Genomic DNA, 14,310 nt, shown 5'->3' with positions numbered 1-14,310 from the left:
CTGACCAGTGCATCCTAAAAGGCACAGCAGATTAAGTGACGCACTGTGTCAACTATTTTTATACATTTTGAGTCAAACCCAGCCCTGGTTATCATCATCATTATTATTATTATTCTTCTTCTTATTATTATTATTATTATTATTATTATTATTATTATTATTACTACTACTACTATCATTTTATTTGTGTATGTATTTATTTTAACCTATATTTAACCAGGTTTGTCCTGTTGAGACCTAATATCTCTTTTATACAAGGGGGACTTTGCCAAGTAATAACAAATAAAATGTATATAAAAGCACATAGACTTTAGTAAAATAAAATGACTAGACAAACAGACAGACATAGACACACAGACAGTCTGGACTCATTAGATTTTACCATGGCACCGCCACAACAACAGCAACAATAATAAGAGAAGTTACAGACTGATAATTTGGGGCTGTTCATGTGTATTTCAACCTAAAACCCCAATAATTCCCACAGCCTTTAAACGCAGCTGCTGGATACGGCAGTAGTATGTACCGTGGTTCTGCTGGGAACCCTTCTTTACGTCATCCTGTTCCTGTACGGACACATTTCTGGTAGGACACGAATGGACGCCGAAGTGGAGCTTATTAGTTTTGCGGTGTCAAAGATGTCTGGACTGTCAGAAACAGAGCGCGCTGGATGTAGAAACTTACTGAAGTTGTTATCGAAAAGCGACCTACTCTCACTTAGTGACACAGTCACGAATAAGATGATAGCTGTGGAAAATGTGACAGGTAGGCTGTCATTCTGTGCCAGATAGCAAGAAGCTAGTAAGCGAGGATGTTGCTCGTTAGCGTTAATTAACTGCTACAGTTCATTTTGTATCACTGAAATTTGTGGCCCAGTAACAGACTCCCTTAAAAATCTTTAAGTTTTGTGAATTGTTGAGTGGTAACGCATTTTTCATATGTCAACAGACTTAAATTCATGTCAAACATTTGAGTTTCACACAACAACAGTCCGTAGGAGCGGTTGTTAAAACCTCCGTTACGTTTTGTCCCACCAAAAACATACATGGTTGGCGTGAACTATAACCAAGGAACCTGTAAAAGTCTGTAACGATGAAGTTTTAAGAAAGTGAAGCTGTTAAGTTCGCTAAGGCTGCGCTGCCTGTGGTCAGTGTCCTCATTAACGAGCTAACATACCGGCAGTGATGGAATGTAACTTAGTACTTTTACTTGAGTACGACTTTGAGGTGTGCATAAGTAAATATCTTGGCACTTCTTCCACTCCTGGATACTTGTTGCTTTAGTTTACCAATAAAGAAAAGATTAATTGCCTTTTCAAAAAGGATTCTGATATGAGCTGACAATAGGGACACCAAAACTGGCATTACTGATGCTATTTCACGTCTGGAATATTCAGGATATTATGTTTAGGTAATAAAAATCATCATTTTTTCTTGCACTTTATTTTTATCTGCTCACATAGAGGCCATGGAAACAATTCTCTCCTTCACAAAAAATGCTGAGGAGCTCCTGAAAAGGAAGAAGGTTTATCGCGACATCATATTCAAATACCTAGCCAAAGAAGGTGTGGCGATGTCCCCGAACAGCGAGAAACACCAGCTGGTGAAAAGGACACTGGAGCTTTGGTCCTCTGGAAAGGTAGGACAGACAGGTCTGCCATTTCTGATGTGTTGACATGATTGAATATATTGAGTTTAAATTTTGTTAAGACGTTGATATTAAGTAACAGTGTCAATAATTAGCAGTTGGAAGCATGTGTACTAAAAAGTAATCTAGGCACAACCTGGCAGTGTGTTTGAATAGACCAATAACATCTTATTTTTTTTAAGGTTGTGTATGATAGAGAGACGACTGAGACCAGACAGAGACCGTCCACACAAACTGTGTCCACAGATGTGAAGGCTGAGGTGGGATTTGACCCACAGGTCCTTGGCCAGCAGTTCTGCCAGTGGTTCTTCCAGCTCTTAAATAGTCAGAACCCTCGCTGGACCAGCTGCCACAGGACTGGGGACCACAACACTTCTGGCCAGATGTGAAACTACGCCTCCTTTCAATGTAAGCATGTCATAAACAGCAAAGGAATTTAAATTAAAATACTGGTGTTGTGTGGTTTGTTAGAGTTGTGTATGTTGGACAGGACTTAGCTGCACCAATTGCCTGTTTTTCTGCAAACATCAGAATTACTGGAAAAATGTAAAAAGCACAAAAAAAAAAATGTACAAATATGGGCTTGAATTTGAGCTGTATTTTACAGTTTTTACAATTAACTTGGTTAAAATAACCAAACACTGAACTGTGATGACAGATCTGTGTCTCTTTCTCAGAGCTGGCAGTCAACAGATGGAGGAGTTCCTTGGTGCTGAACTGGTTAGCCTCCGTCTCCTGGCCTTGACCAAGGAAGAGCGCCTCCTCCTCAGCCCCAACCTGGAGCCTCATGGCCTCAGGACGCTGGCCTCCCCCCACGGCCTGGTACTGGTGGCAGTAGCTGGGACCATCCACAGAGACGGAACCTGTTTGGGTATCTTTGAGCAAATATTTGGCCTCATTCGCTCCCCCGAGGAGAACAACAGTTGGAAGATCAAGTGTGTCAACCTGAAGATCAGAGGGCAGGATGCCCTGGGTGGGACAGAGGTGGTGGCACCTGCCTTGAGTTACAACTCCTCTGAATTGCAGCTTCTCTGCAGCTGATGACACTCTTTCCTTATTATTATTTATCCAGGTTTTTTTTTCACTGCGTGCATGCTTTCTCTTTACAGATCTAACTTGCCCAAACCTGTTTACCCAGAGAACAGAACTGGCAACTTTACCACTACAAACCTGTCTTTTAACTTATGTACAGTTCAGCAGTCATGTCTGAACTGTACAGGTGGTGGACACTGTTGCTTTAAAATCTACTTGGTAGATACATCATCGATATAACATTACAACAAAGCTTGAGAAAAGGTTCCCTTATTGTTTTTTGCTTTCCAAAAAAATGGAAGTCTCTGCTTCTTCTTGGTGTGGGAACATTTCTATCAAACATACTGTATGTTGATGCAAAAAAAGTTTTGATCTGTTATCCTGTGCCTTAAGATAAAATGTAAATACAGGCATGGATGTGCTCTTGTAAATATGTATCATATTAAATATAAAGGATTTTATCACATTTGTGTACAATTTTGCTCTACAATGGCAAGTATGCTAGAAACATAATAAATATTATGTGTTTGTAGGATAATACAAAGTCAAAACTGATTTTGTGTATATTCTAAGATTGCTTTGCTTTCATATAATGAAAGCCAGCCCATAATGTTTACAGTGCTAATGTTAACTGACAGTAACATTACAAAGTGAGCGTAATCATGCAAATGTCTTATGTGGGTACATCAGTGTCCAATATCAGGGCAGCAAACAGACGTGCTGAGCTTGTCGGCCACATGGCATCGAGGGTGCTGGCCTGCCCTAAAGTGTGGTGCTAATGGCTGGAGCTGTAACCATTGTCTTTCTATACCAGGTCATACATTCTATTCTGTGGGGTTAAACATTTATCTGCATTAAAAGAGCTCAAACCTGTGCAATGTAATACACACTTGTCTGTAAAATTATTAGCTCCCAATGAACTACATTCAGTGATTAACTGCTTTATATATTTTCCATTTTATCGATCTCAGCTGCACAAACAGTTTTGCAATGTTTCATTGATAATGCGTTGTATTGGAGTTACCCTTACTTTGGGCGAGCTATTGCTCCAGAATGTCCAGTAAATTGTCCTGTAAGCAGTGCAGAGTAGCGTATCAATCTTAAAAACATTTTGCATTTTTGTAGCGTAGTGCACAGCTGCAGGGAGAACGACAGCCGAGTTGTTAAAGAGCTTGTTTGTTTTCTGTGTGTTGTATTCATCCTGGGGCACAGTGTAATTTGGCATAAATTTTGCCTGATGGATGAAAGTCTCATTCAGCCTCAACCAAAACAGAACAAGGATTACATTGAATTACTTTGCTTGTTCATACGGAGGCCAGATGCTGTGCGGTCCCATGGCTCAGAGCTTAGTGTCAACTGGCCCTAAAAAAATCACCATGATCACATTTACCAAAGTCGAGATGAACAGAGCCCTTCCTCCAAGCTTTTCATTCAGACGTATTGCTTAATGTGGATATCCATATTTCATTGCAAAGAGAGATCTTGATGTCTGATTTTCAGAATATATGAGTGCATTTCTGTCACATTCATGTTTATGCTGTGTGACTTCCACACCTCACGTGCCAGTAGAGGGCACATATATGTGTAGGTTGTGGACATACTATAACCTGGCAGCTCTGTCACTGGCTCCACAAAGCTAATATTCTGTGCGAGTATCCAATGCTCTCTAGGCGGGCTGGATTGCAGATGTCATGACAGCCTGAAAGCCGCCCACACCACTCTGGAATGTTTTTTTCTGAGTGGTTTGACATCTGATATAAAAGTAAACAAATGCACTTGTGATGGTCAGGAAGGAAACCTCCATCATATTTGACATTTTATTCTTTCCGGGCCAAAATGGCATATTACATACAGATGCATGGGTCTAGCCTGTCTTGACACAGCTTAAAGTTTGCATTTTGCTGTCACAAGTTAAGACACTAGCGCATCTGTCCTCACTGTGGGCCGTGAGCAGTTCAGAGGTTCAGCCTCGTACAGGACAAATGTCAGACAGATTGGGGTGGTGAGGGGAAAAAGTCAGAAAGCAGGAGAGCATCTAGCGTCTTTATTATTAACACATGACCTCAGTGTACTGTAACGACTCCATCAGCTTAAAGACAAATACAGGATTTATCCCCATAGCAGCTATTCCTGACTCGCAAAGGGACTGTTCTGTATTTATCGGAGGAAGGGGGTGGGTGAGGTGTGACTTTTTTTTTGCTTTTTTTTTGTTTTGTTTGCTTGTTTTTTGTTTTTCCCAGTGCTACAAATATTGAAGATGAAGATGACATACTGGAGTTGCCAAATACCTTGGTTTTTCACTCTTGTCATGCATGCTAGTAAGAAAGTGCAAACTTTTTTGGGGGGGAGCAAAATTTTCAATGAGATGTGGAATAATGTGATTTTGATGAAATGTTACTATTTGAAGTTCAGATTTTGTTATTTTGCTATTTTTTTAATAATAAGATTATTAGATATATATATTATATCTTTTTTTTAGTTTTATCGTTTTTATTTATTATTTTTTTGTTTTAGTCCAACAATAATTTTTGTTTTTACAGTTTCTGGCCTGGATAAATGGTGTAATTTAGGCGATTTTTAGAGAAAACATGCTGTTAAAAGAAATACAGTATACAGCCATTTAAAGATATATGCTGCTCCCCTTAGCCAAAAGAAAAAAAACATGAGTCCCTCCCTAGTGCTTAAAAATGATTTGACAGGCCTGCCCCTTTTTCTACCACCACCTCCCCTCTCCTAAATAACAAACAGTCCCAAACTGGTATTTTTAGCCACATTATAGCTGCACAATGCAGCGTTTTCCCTGACATGCTTCATGGTGTACGCCCCATTAATTGAACAAAATGAAACAATTAATCTACAATGCATTTCATGAGCTTCAAATTGACTCCATGTTCATGAAATAAATCTGTTTTTTCATTGATTCTACTCTGTCATCCTCGTCAGGGCACACACAGATCCTGGTGGGGCATGGAATATACCAGTATGACTCTGTGGCTTTGGTGGGAAATGTTAGATGTGGGAAATTATTCTTGGCAGCTGTTTTCAAAGGCCCCTGGAATAGTTAATATCTGTGACTGTAAGGGTCGGAGCCGCACGGCCCTTTGTGCTTTACTGGGCCATAGTTGTGGTGAGGGGAAACCACTGCAGCCATTGATCTCAGCCTGTTCACCTCTCAGAAAGAATAATAACAAGCTGCTGGCCTTCTGTCTTTATGGCACTTGGCTGCTCTGAGATTTAATAAGCGGTTTGGCCACGGGCGCAGCTCTGACGCACGGGTTCAAAAATACCGCTGCAGTGGCGTCTGGTGAGGGCTTGGACTCTGAGAGTTTTTCCTTTTTTTGTCCCCCCTCCTCTAATAGGGAAGTGTGTTTCTCATAAAGAAACATGCTAAAACTTGGATCCATGGCTCTTTGAAAATAGCTTATGGGTGGTGAACCACGGAGACTGCTGCTTTAATTGTCAATCCATTTTTTTCCATCTCTTACTTTGATTGGGACTGATTGGATGGTAGGTTTGCTCTTAGAAACAGCCTTATTAGCTTTTCAGAGATTACCTTATTAAACGCTTCATGCTGCAGCCATTTTTCACCCTCTGACAATCTGATGGCTTTACAGATCCATTAATGCCAATGTGTATTTTTTTTTATGTCTACAGCAGTAATTCTTAAAGTGGGGCCCAGGGACACCCAGGGTTTGTTCAAGCAGCTCAAGGAGTCCTTGAAGAGGAATAAGCCTCATATTGACAGAGTTAATTAATTAAACCCACTCAGATCCCCCATCCATTCCAATGAACATAGCTTTTGTAGGATGTACAGATCTATGATAACTGTTATCTGGCTCTACCCAAATGCTCACTTGTACTTGATGGGATGTCAGTAAGCCAATCACAGAGTTCCACATCATCAAAAGTAGACTTCATTGGAGCTCTGCCCCTTTTTAAACAAGCATGGCCAACAGTGAGGCAAGGAGGAAGCTCAAGGCAAGTTTCAGTCTATTGATCATATTGTTAAAAGTACAGAATTTGTCTTGTAGCAGTTTTTAAAGTAAATATTAGATTTTATAATACTTACATAGGTAAAAAAAAAAAAAAAAAAAAAATATGAAAGATTTAGAGCTTCTACTTAGGATTTTTATAAATATTTGTCAAACAAATATTTGTCCATTTGAATGGATGGAGGATCTCAGTGTTACTGGAAAATAAACAAAGGAAGTACTGTTTCAATAGCAAAACACTGTTCTGATTTGATTGTCTTATGATACAGCTTATAATGAAACTTATTGGTTATGTTCACAGTATTTAATCTCAGGAGGTTTTCCACACATGTTTTCAGGAATAACTAAATTGTGGATATTTTGAGTCATGATGACAAATATAATACAACATATGTATACAATCTGTTTGGAAACATCACTTTATTCATTGATATGAGTTAACCATTTATGAAAAATAAACTATGTCACATTTTTTGTTGAAAAGGGGTCTGTTGGGACCATTTACTGTCCTTTTTTATCTTTTTTATAAATTTTTAAAAAATGTTTTACTATTAGGTGATTTCGGTGTTCGTCCATTGGAATGGACAGAGAAAAAAAACCAAACATAGTTAAGTATTCTAATAAAAAGAAAACGTTCTAATAATTAATGAGAGCATTTAGAGTATAAATCTACCATAACATTTTTTTCTGTGTGTGTGTTTGGAACATAATTGCCCTCTGACCAGTAATAATAAATAACAATAAATAATAATATTTGCAAGAATGGATTGAATAAGTTTCAGTTTCACTGTCAACTTCCACCATGTGAAACAGACATACTACCACAAATTTGCCCGTAATGCTCTGTTTTGAAGTGTAACTTCATGTTACTGACATGTCTCTACACAAAATACCATGTTAATATTTCCACTCTTTTGCTCAATGATGCGTCAACATGACTTGACCTCATGACAACATGAGTCCAGAAGAGGGCAGACAAGCTACACCAGAGAGAAGAAACACTTTGATCCCTGGCCAAAAGAAGAGTGTTGGGAGGGGGAAATCCTTTTAACACTATTACGTGAGGAAACTCATCAATTCCTCAGAGCAATCTGAGTGAGCTGATGTTACCAGGCAATTTTTATCTGGCCAATGCCATGAGGAAAACTGTAAATTCTTCGAGTTTGAATTGTCCTCCATTAAAGTAATGGGGTTCTAAAAGAGAGACGCGTTAAACTGTTGCCTTTCATAGGCACAAGAGCACGTATTTCACAAGTTATTGAAGTGTCAGTAATTTATCGGTACCCATTGAAGGTGTGAGAGACTATTTTAACACAATACTCTTCAGCCTGCACTCTGCGGACAATAAAGAACAGGATTTATGAATAGGAAGGGACTCAATCAATAGGCGATGATTTTTTCTAGTGCTGACAAAACATGTTGGAAGAGATTTCAATCAAAGTTTGACAAAGTTGTTTTGTCGTTTTGTTGGACTTGCCCTCCAACCCAGCAGTGTTTCATAAACCAGTACACACTGAAAGCTGCACAGAAACAACCACATAACTCGAGGAGGAGGGAATGAGGTCAACAGTGCCTGGCATTGGTGTTAAAGCCACAATCCACAATTCTCAAACCTCACACTTTATCGTTTTCTGAGGAGGTGTTACAGTTTGCTTTTTGTTTGGGCTGTGGAGTTGACTAATGTTTTTAATGTTGATCTTACTGTAACAACAGCATTGATGTTTTTTCTCTCATTTAAAGATATTGTAAAAAGTCAGATTTCCATGTAAATATCAGCATAAAACAGGTGTAGATGATATGTAAAAATGGCAAAAGTATCAACAGGTTCAACCCAAAGAGAAATGCTCACAGTCCATATTCAGAAATTGTGCCCCTGTGCCCTCAGGAATTCTGTGAAGTTGTGATGTTACAAATATACTATAAAGATTGTTTCAAACTTGCAAAAAAAAACCAAAAAAAATGAAATGGTCTATAAAGTTAGAAAGTGCCACTACAGTGCCATTACAGTTATTCCCACGGCTGAAATGTCAAAAGCGTAGATGGTGGATGTCTCAGAAACACTGACCAGTCCTAGCAGTCTGGGCTTTTTCAGGAGGGGGGGCTTAAATACACAGGCGCTAAAACAGAGCATTTTAGACAGAGGATTAATGCAGGTATATTCAGGCAGACATTGTGGGAAAAAAAGTTTTTTCAACATTAAAGTATGCAAACATGTCCTTGTAGAAACCCAAAAATACAAGTATGCTCCTAAAACTGAGCATAATATGGAACCCAAAGAGCAGTGGTACAGTGTAACCAAGTACTAATACTCTAATATGTTACAGTAGTTAAGTATTTTTTGGGAGTAACTGTACTTAACTTTTTATATTTTGTCTTTCACTTTTACGCCACAATTCCCCTAAGCATTTTAGTTACTTAGTCCAAAATAGGGAGGCAAGGGTGGAGAGGAAGGAGGAAGGAAGGAATGAGAGTAAAGGAAAAATTAGATTGTATTCTTTAAATCCTGTAAGTTTTGAAAAAAAAAAGTTCAATTGTACTATAGGCTTCATTTTTAAGATGGTGTACATGTTACAAAGAAATAAACTTCATTTTCTTCAAAATTCTGACTGATGGCCTTTTTTATTAACAGCATTTACTTGTACTTTTACTTTCAATATTTAGGTAAAATTTAAAATTCAAAAATTACTTTTGATACTTAAATACAGTAAATACCAGACACTTTAGGACTTTTATGCAGGTAGTATTCTAATAGGTGAATTTCACCCTTACAAAAATCATTTTCTGGTAACATATCTGTACTTTTTCTCAAACCTGGCTTATATGTACCTTATCCACCACTGCCAAATTGAACACCACTACATCACAACATCTAATCCAGTCACTTCTTGCCACACAGCAGTGGTGATTTCCTGGAAATTGTCTTGTTAGACTCAAGATGCAAGCAAAGTAATAACATTTACATTTTAAGGACATTACACAAAGAGGGAACGAGTTCACCAACATTGTAGCATCTGTAGAATCAGGTTTGGCCTCATGTTTGCTTGACCTCACGTGACCTTTCAGCCCGTGTTGAAAGTGCGCTTTATTTTCTGTTTGCATCACCACAGATCACCCCTGTAGCATCACTCTTCATTAAATTCCCCTGTTGTCTGTGCTGACATCATTGTTCCATTTCAACACAAATTGGTTTGGACCGACGAGGCAGCCGTCACAGTTCATATCAGCCTTTCTCTTGGCCTGGCGGTGTATCCTTACACATGCATCATTATCTCACGTAAACAGTGGAAATGCGAGAGCGCCAGGGGAACGGACGCCATTCAAGGCAACAAAGCGAGGGGCTGAGTGAAAAGATCCTGGGCGGTGACACTCTCGTTTAGCGTCAATTAAAGAAAACAACAAGCAGAGCTGTTTCTGAAGGCAGCTGGGTCCAATGTGTTTATTTATACTGAAGCAAATATGTATGTTTGAAGGAATGCAGCCAAGGATGTTTCAATCAGGAAAACACAGAAAAATGTCCCTCACATTGAGATGCACTTGAGTTGAGCAAGCACACAATGTCTTCTCTCTCTATTTATCTCTTTATGTCTCTCTCCCTCTCTTGCAAATAGTGGCTCCACTGTGCAGCTTTGAGTCCCTTTCGTATGCAGTGCAGGGGCCCCTGACGAGGGCCTTCCCTTGGCTCCCCAACTAAACAGAGAAGATGGTGTTATCAGAACGCTGCCAGGAGGTTGTCAGCTCGTATTGGGCCGGGCTGACCGAGTGGCCGGTTGGCGGATGCGTGTCGATGCCAGGCTCCCAGCGCCATCCCTCCGTGGACATCTGCTGTGTGTGGAAAAGCTGTGCAGTTTGTCTGCCGTTGCATCTTAATCCTCCATCTCTTCGGCTGTGGCCATGCCTGGCCGAGCAAACCAGCAGCTCTGCTCGCCTTGCTTGTATTAATTGCCCTTGCCTGGCTCGCTGTTTGCTTCTGATTACACTCATTAATTTCAATTCCCCAGGAAGCCGCCACCGCCGTAGCTGCCTTTAGACACACACACACGCACGCACGCACGCACAAAGACATACACACACACACACACACACACACACACACAGATATGCACTCACTGCCACATACTATACATGCATGGACAGGCATAAATGCATATTTGTATGGACACAAACTTGCATTTAATGTTGTAATATTGTCAACATTCTTTATATGGATTTCTTTGTCTGGGCATGTTCTCCTCATTTGGCACACCCACATAATACTGCAATTATGACTCAAAATAAGTGCAAGGCGGCTATGGAATAATTCCATTTGTCTGGAAAGTATTTTTGAGCAGTGCACTAAATATGTACTCCATATCTGTCACCTTAAATCTTTTTTAATGTAGCGTTTTTCAATTACCAATACTAAATTATTACTAAATTATGATTTATATCATTAGCGTAAATTGGAATTTGCTGGTCAAAAGTGCAGTGTTCAAGAGAACCATGATATGTACATCTGTTGACTCTCATTAGTTTCATGTTGCCCGTTTCCTGTGATCATATGCACAGATGCAAACACACCCCGTGTGTCATCAGTGGCCATTTGTACGTCATTAGCAGCTGTGAGCCGTGTCTGCCGTCTTCCTCGGCTGGTCTCGCTCTCTAAAGTCAAAGGGACAAGGAGGAAGTTGACCTGCTGGTCATAAGTCATCGTCCTCATCCCAGCAGGTGGACCACATCTGGTAAACTCCAAACATCTGGGCTGACAGGGTGGCCTCGCAATTATAGCAGTGCTGCAGACTTTACTCAAAATTGCCAGGAAAAATCAATGTCAAACCATATTATTACCTTTGACTCATTAAATTTTCAAGCTCATACGCAAACACTTCTTTTAGAGCAAATGTAGCATGATCAGCCAAAGAGTGGCAGCTTAGTGGTAATACTGATTATTATTACACAAAAACTGTCCTTAATGAACAAATTGTGTAGTAAAAATAAAAAGGGTTTAGTCCAATATGCCCAGGAGAGCCAGAAGAAGGATCCGTTATGTAGCTCCCATGCTTTACCATATACATAAATAATATAAACTATAATATAAAAAAATGTAAAATTAAGATTTTCTTAAAAGAGGGGGAGTGGAGGAAATAGAAGAGGGAATATTAAAATAGAAGAAAATTTGATATATATATATATATATATATATATAATATTATATATATATATATATATATATATATATATATATATATATATATTGATATAAAAATAGATAAAAGGTTAATAAACACTCAGACACACTTAAATTCGGATTTAAACCATAAAGGTTAAGTGCTGTAAGTATCTGGGATAATGACCTGCGGGTCAATATCATGTATTATATGAGCTAGGCGAACTTGCCGGTCTCCGAGGGCGGCGCTTAAGCACAGGCGGCGAAAGTGAAATCGCGCAGTAACCAATAGCAACAACCGCTGGCTCCTAGCAGACTAGGCTACGCTTTAATGAATTGTTAAGACATGTGTCAATCAAACCGCACCTGCCTAACCCCCCCTACCTCCCGCCCCCAGCTCTTACGAGCCAATGGCAGCCTGGCTGACTGACACCAAGTTTGATTGTCTTAACAAACAAAACATTTCGACAACGGAGAAGAAAAACGAGCAGGTCATTACCGACTGAACGTTTTCAGTTTCGTCGGATATTAATAAATGAAAAGAGAGCCTGAAAAGGACCTGGCTCGTTTATTCAGCAAGTAAGGATGGAAGATTTTGCTACTGTTGTTTTTTTGGAAGTGAGATAATGTGAGACGGTATTCATGAAGACTGGAAAATATGCATTTTTGGCGCCCATAAAAAATCAGCTGAGCATGTAAAGCTTTTCACGAACTGAGAGAGTTGGACACAAGTTTGGCCTCACAATCGGTCCTGGACAGTCCTGTAAGGTACGCTTATTTTGCTCTCCAGTCTTTAAGTTGCAGTTGAGATGGATAGAGATTTGCACTGGTATAATTTAGTTTATAGAACTGAAATAATACTGTCATCACTCTGCTGAAGTTATTATGAAGATCTGTTTGGTGTGTTATTTGTTTGTATTCGCAAAATGCCTGTGTGATAGGCATTTTGTTCCTGCGTCCTGCATACTTTGATATTGTTGATGACACTTTGAGCACATAATAGTTGCACTGACTATTTGCGTTAGGCCTACGTGCAAGCAATGTTTGCGTTTGTTGTTAGTTTATTTGCTTTATGTGTATGGTATACATACGTCTAGGCCTTAATACAACGTAAATGGGTCAGTTACAAAGAATTAACCCCTGTACAGTTGTCATGATCGTTGATATTGTCTTTAGAGACCAGAAGCGTTTTTGGTCTTTATTTTTGTTGTAAAGTTGGACACTGTAAAGTTGGACACTTCTATGGTGAATGACTCTGTTTTGGAGCCATTCTCAAGTGGCCATCCAAGGAACTGCAGTTTTTGGACCTTCTGCTTTAGCCTAATTTTTCAGCCTTGGAGGTTGCAGCTTGGTTTTGTTTCAACATTGGGGGCTTGGACACATAAAAAAATAAGGTTGGGGGGTCCTCCACTAGTAAACTTAATAAGTTTAAATAACACTATATTTCCTGCCTTTTGGTGAAGTTTTCTGCACCGATTTGTTCCTTTTCTGCATCAGTAAAGGGATAAAAATCACTGTTATTTTATCAAAATAAAATTCCTTTACTAGTTTAACAGTTTTAGTGGTTAAGGGGAGGCAATTACACATGTTCTAAAAATAGAGGGAGACATGTCCCCCACCCTTGAGATCTACGCCTATGCGTGCAGGTGTCTTTTTCTATACACACTGATGTCCACAGTGCATCATCCACAGTATTGTCATCACCTCATGGCCTTTTTGTCCTTTTAAGTTGAGAGTGACGCACAGAGTGTGGCTGCTACTCCTCCTCAGCAGCCGCTAAGCCGACCTAAGGGGCATTAAAACCCTCCCATAATACCAAGCTGTGTGGCCTTTGCCTTCTGTCACCCTATCACCTCAGAACCTGGGATTTTCTGGGAAAGCAGGGCTTCTGGACTGACTCATCAGACAGCTGTACCTTCAAGGGCCTCGTGGGGGCGACGCCCTGAGGGTCACTGCCCTGGGCTGTGATTTGACGGCCAGGCACAAATAAAAACCCCTGAAGCTTGACAACTTCCTTGCTGAGTCCGCGTAACCCAATTAGTGAACCAGTCGTCAGTCGGAGAAAATGAAAACATTCCGGACTCAAATTCCCAAGGCGGCTGTAGTCGTTTATTAAATCCATTTCTTGTTTCACCCTCTTCCTGAGATTTTCTAGGACTGATTTTAATGGTCCACCAAGGAGCGACTCAACAATTCAATGTCATGCCAGTGAGCTGCAAATATACTCCTGGCTGTGCTGAATCCTGCAGACAAGCTAGAGTACCTCACATCATTATGTTAACCCACTGCTATCTTTCCAAAGTGTACCTAGATAATGAGATCACCTCAGCTCTGTGGGTGCTGAAAGGCGACGTTATCCAGCAGCGTAGTCAGTAGGCCTAAAGATGCTGGAGGGTGAAGGCAAAGACGAAGGGAAGAATCAGTGCTGTAGCAGAAGGTCATATTGATTGATAAAGCACCCTGTGGATTTGGCTGTGGATTGCTCACCCCCCACAG

At 39.9% G+C, this 14,310-nt stretch overlaps 1 protein-coding gene across 1 annotated transcript; it reads left to right on the top strand.

Moving 5' to 3' along the window:
• The first annotated feature begins 581 nt into the window (after nt 1–581).
• On the top strand, nt 582–3,562 carry LOC121949353 (uncharacterized protein C3orf38-like). The gene is given in 5 exon segments (XM_042495017.1): nt 582–765; nt 1,463–1,638; nt 1,830–1,983; nt 1,986–2,055; nt 2,325–3,562. Coding segments are annotated over 5 exon segments (933 nt in total). The 5' UTR covers nt 582–596; the 3' UTR covers nt 2,689–3,562.
• The last annotated feature ends 10,748 nt before the right edge of the window (nt 3,563–14,310 follow it).

The sequence above is a fragment of the Plectropomus leopardus genome, chromosome 10 (assembly GCF_008729295.1).
Source record: "Plectropomus leopardus isolate mb chromosome 10, YSFRI_Pleo_2.0, whole genome shotgun sequence".
Lineage (NCBI taxonomy): Eukaryota > Metazoa > Chordata > Actinopteri > Perciformes > Serranidae > Plectropomus > Plectropomus leopardus.
This window is presented reverse-complemented; position numbering and strand designations above follow the sequence as displayed.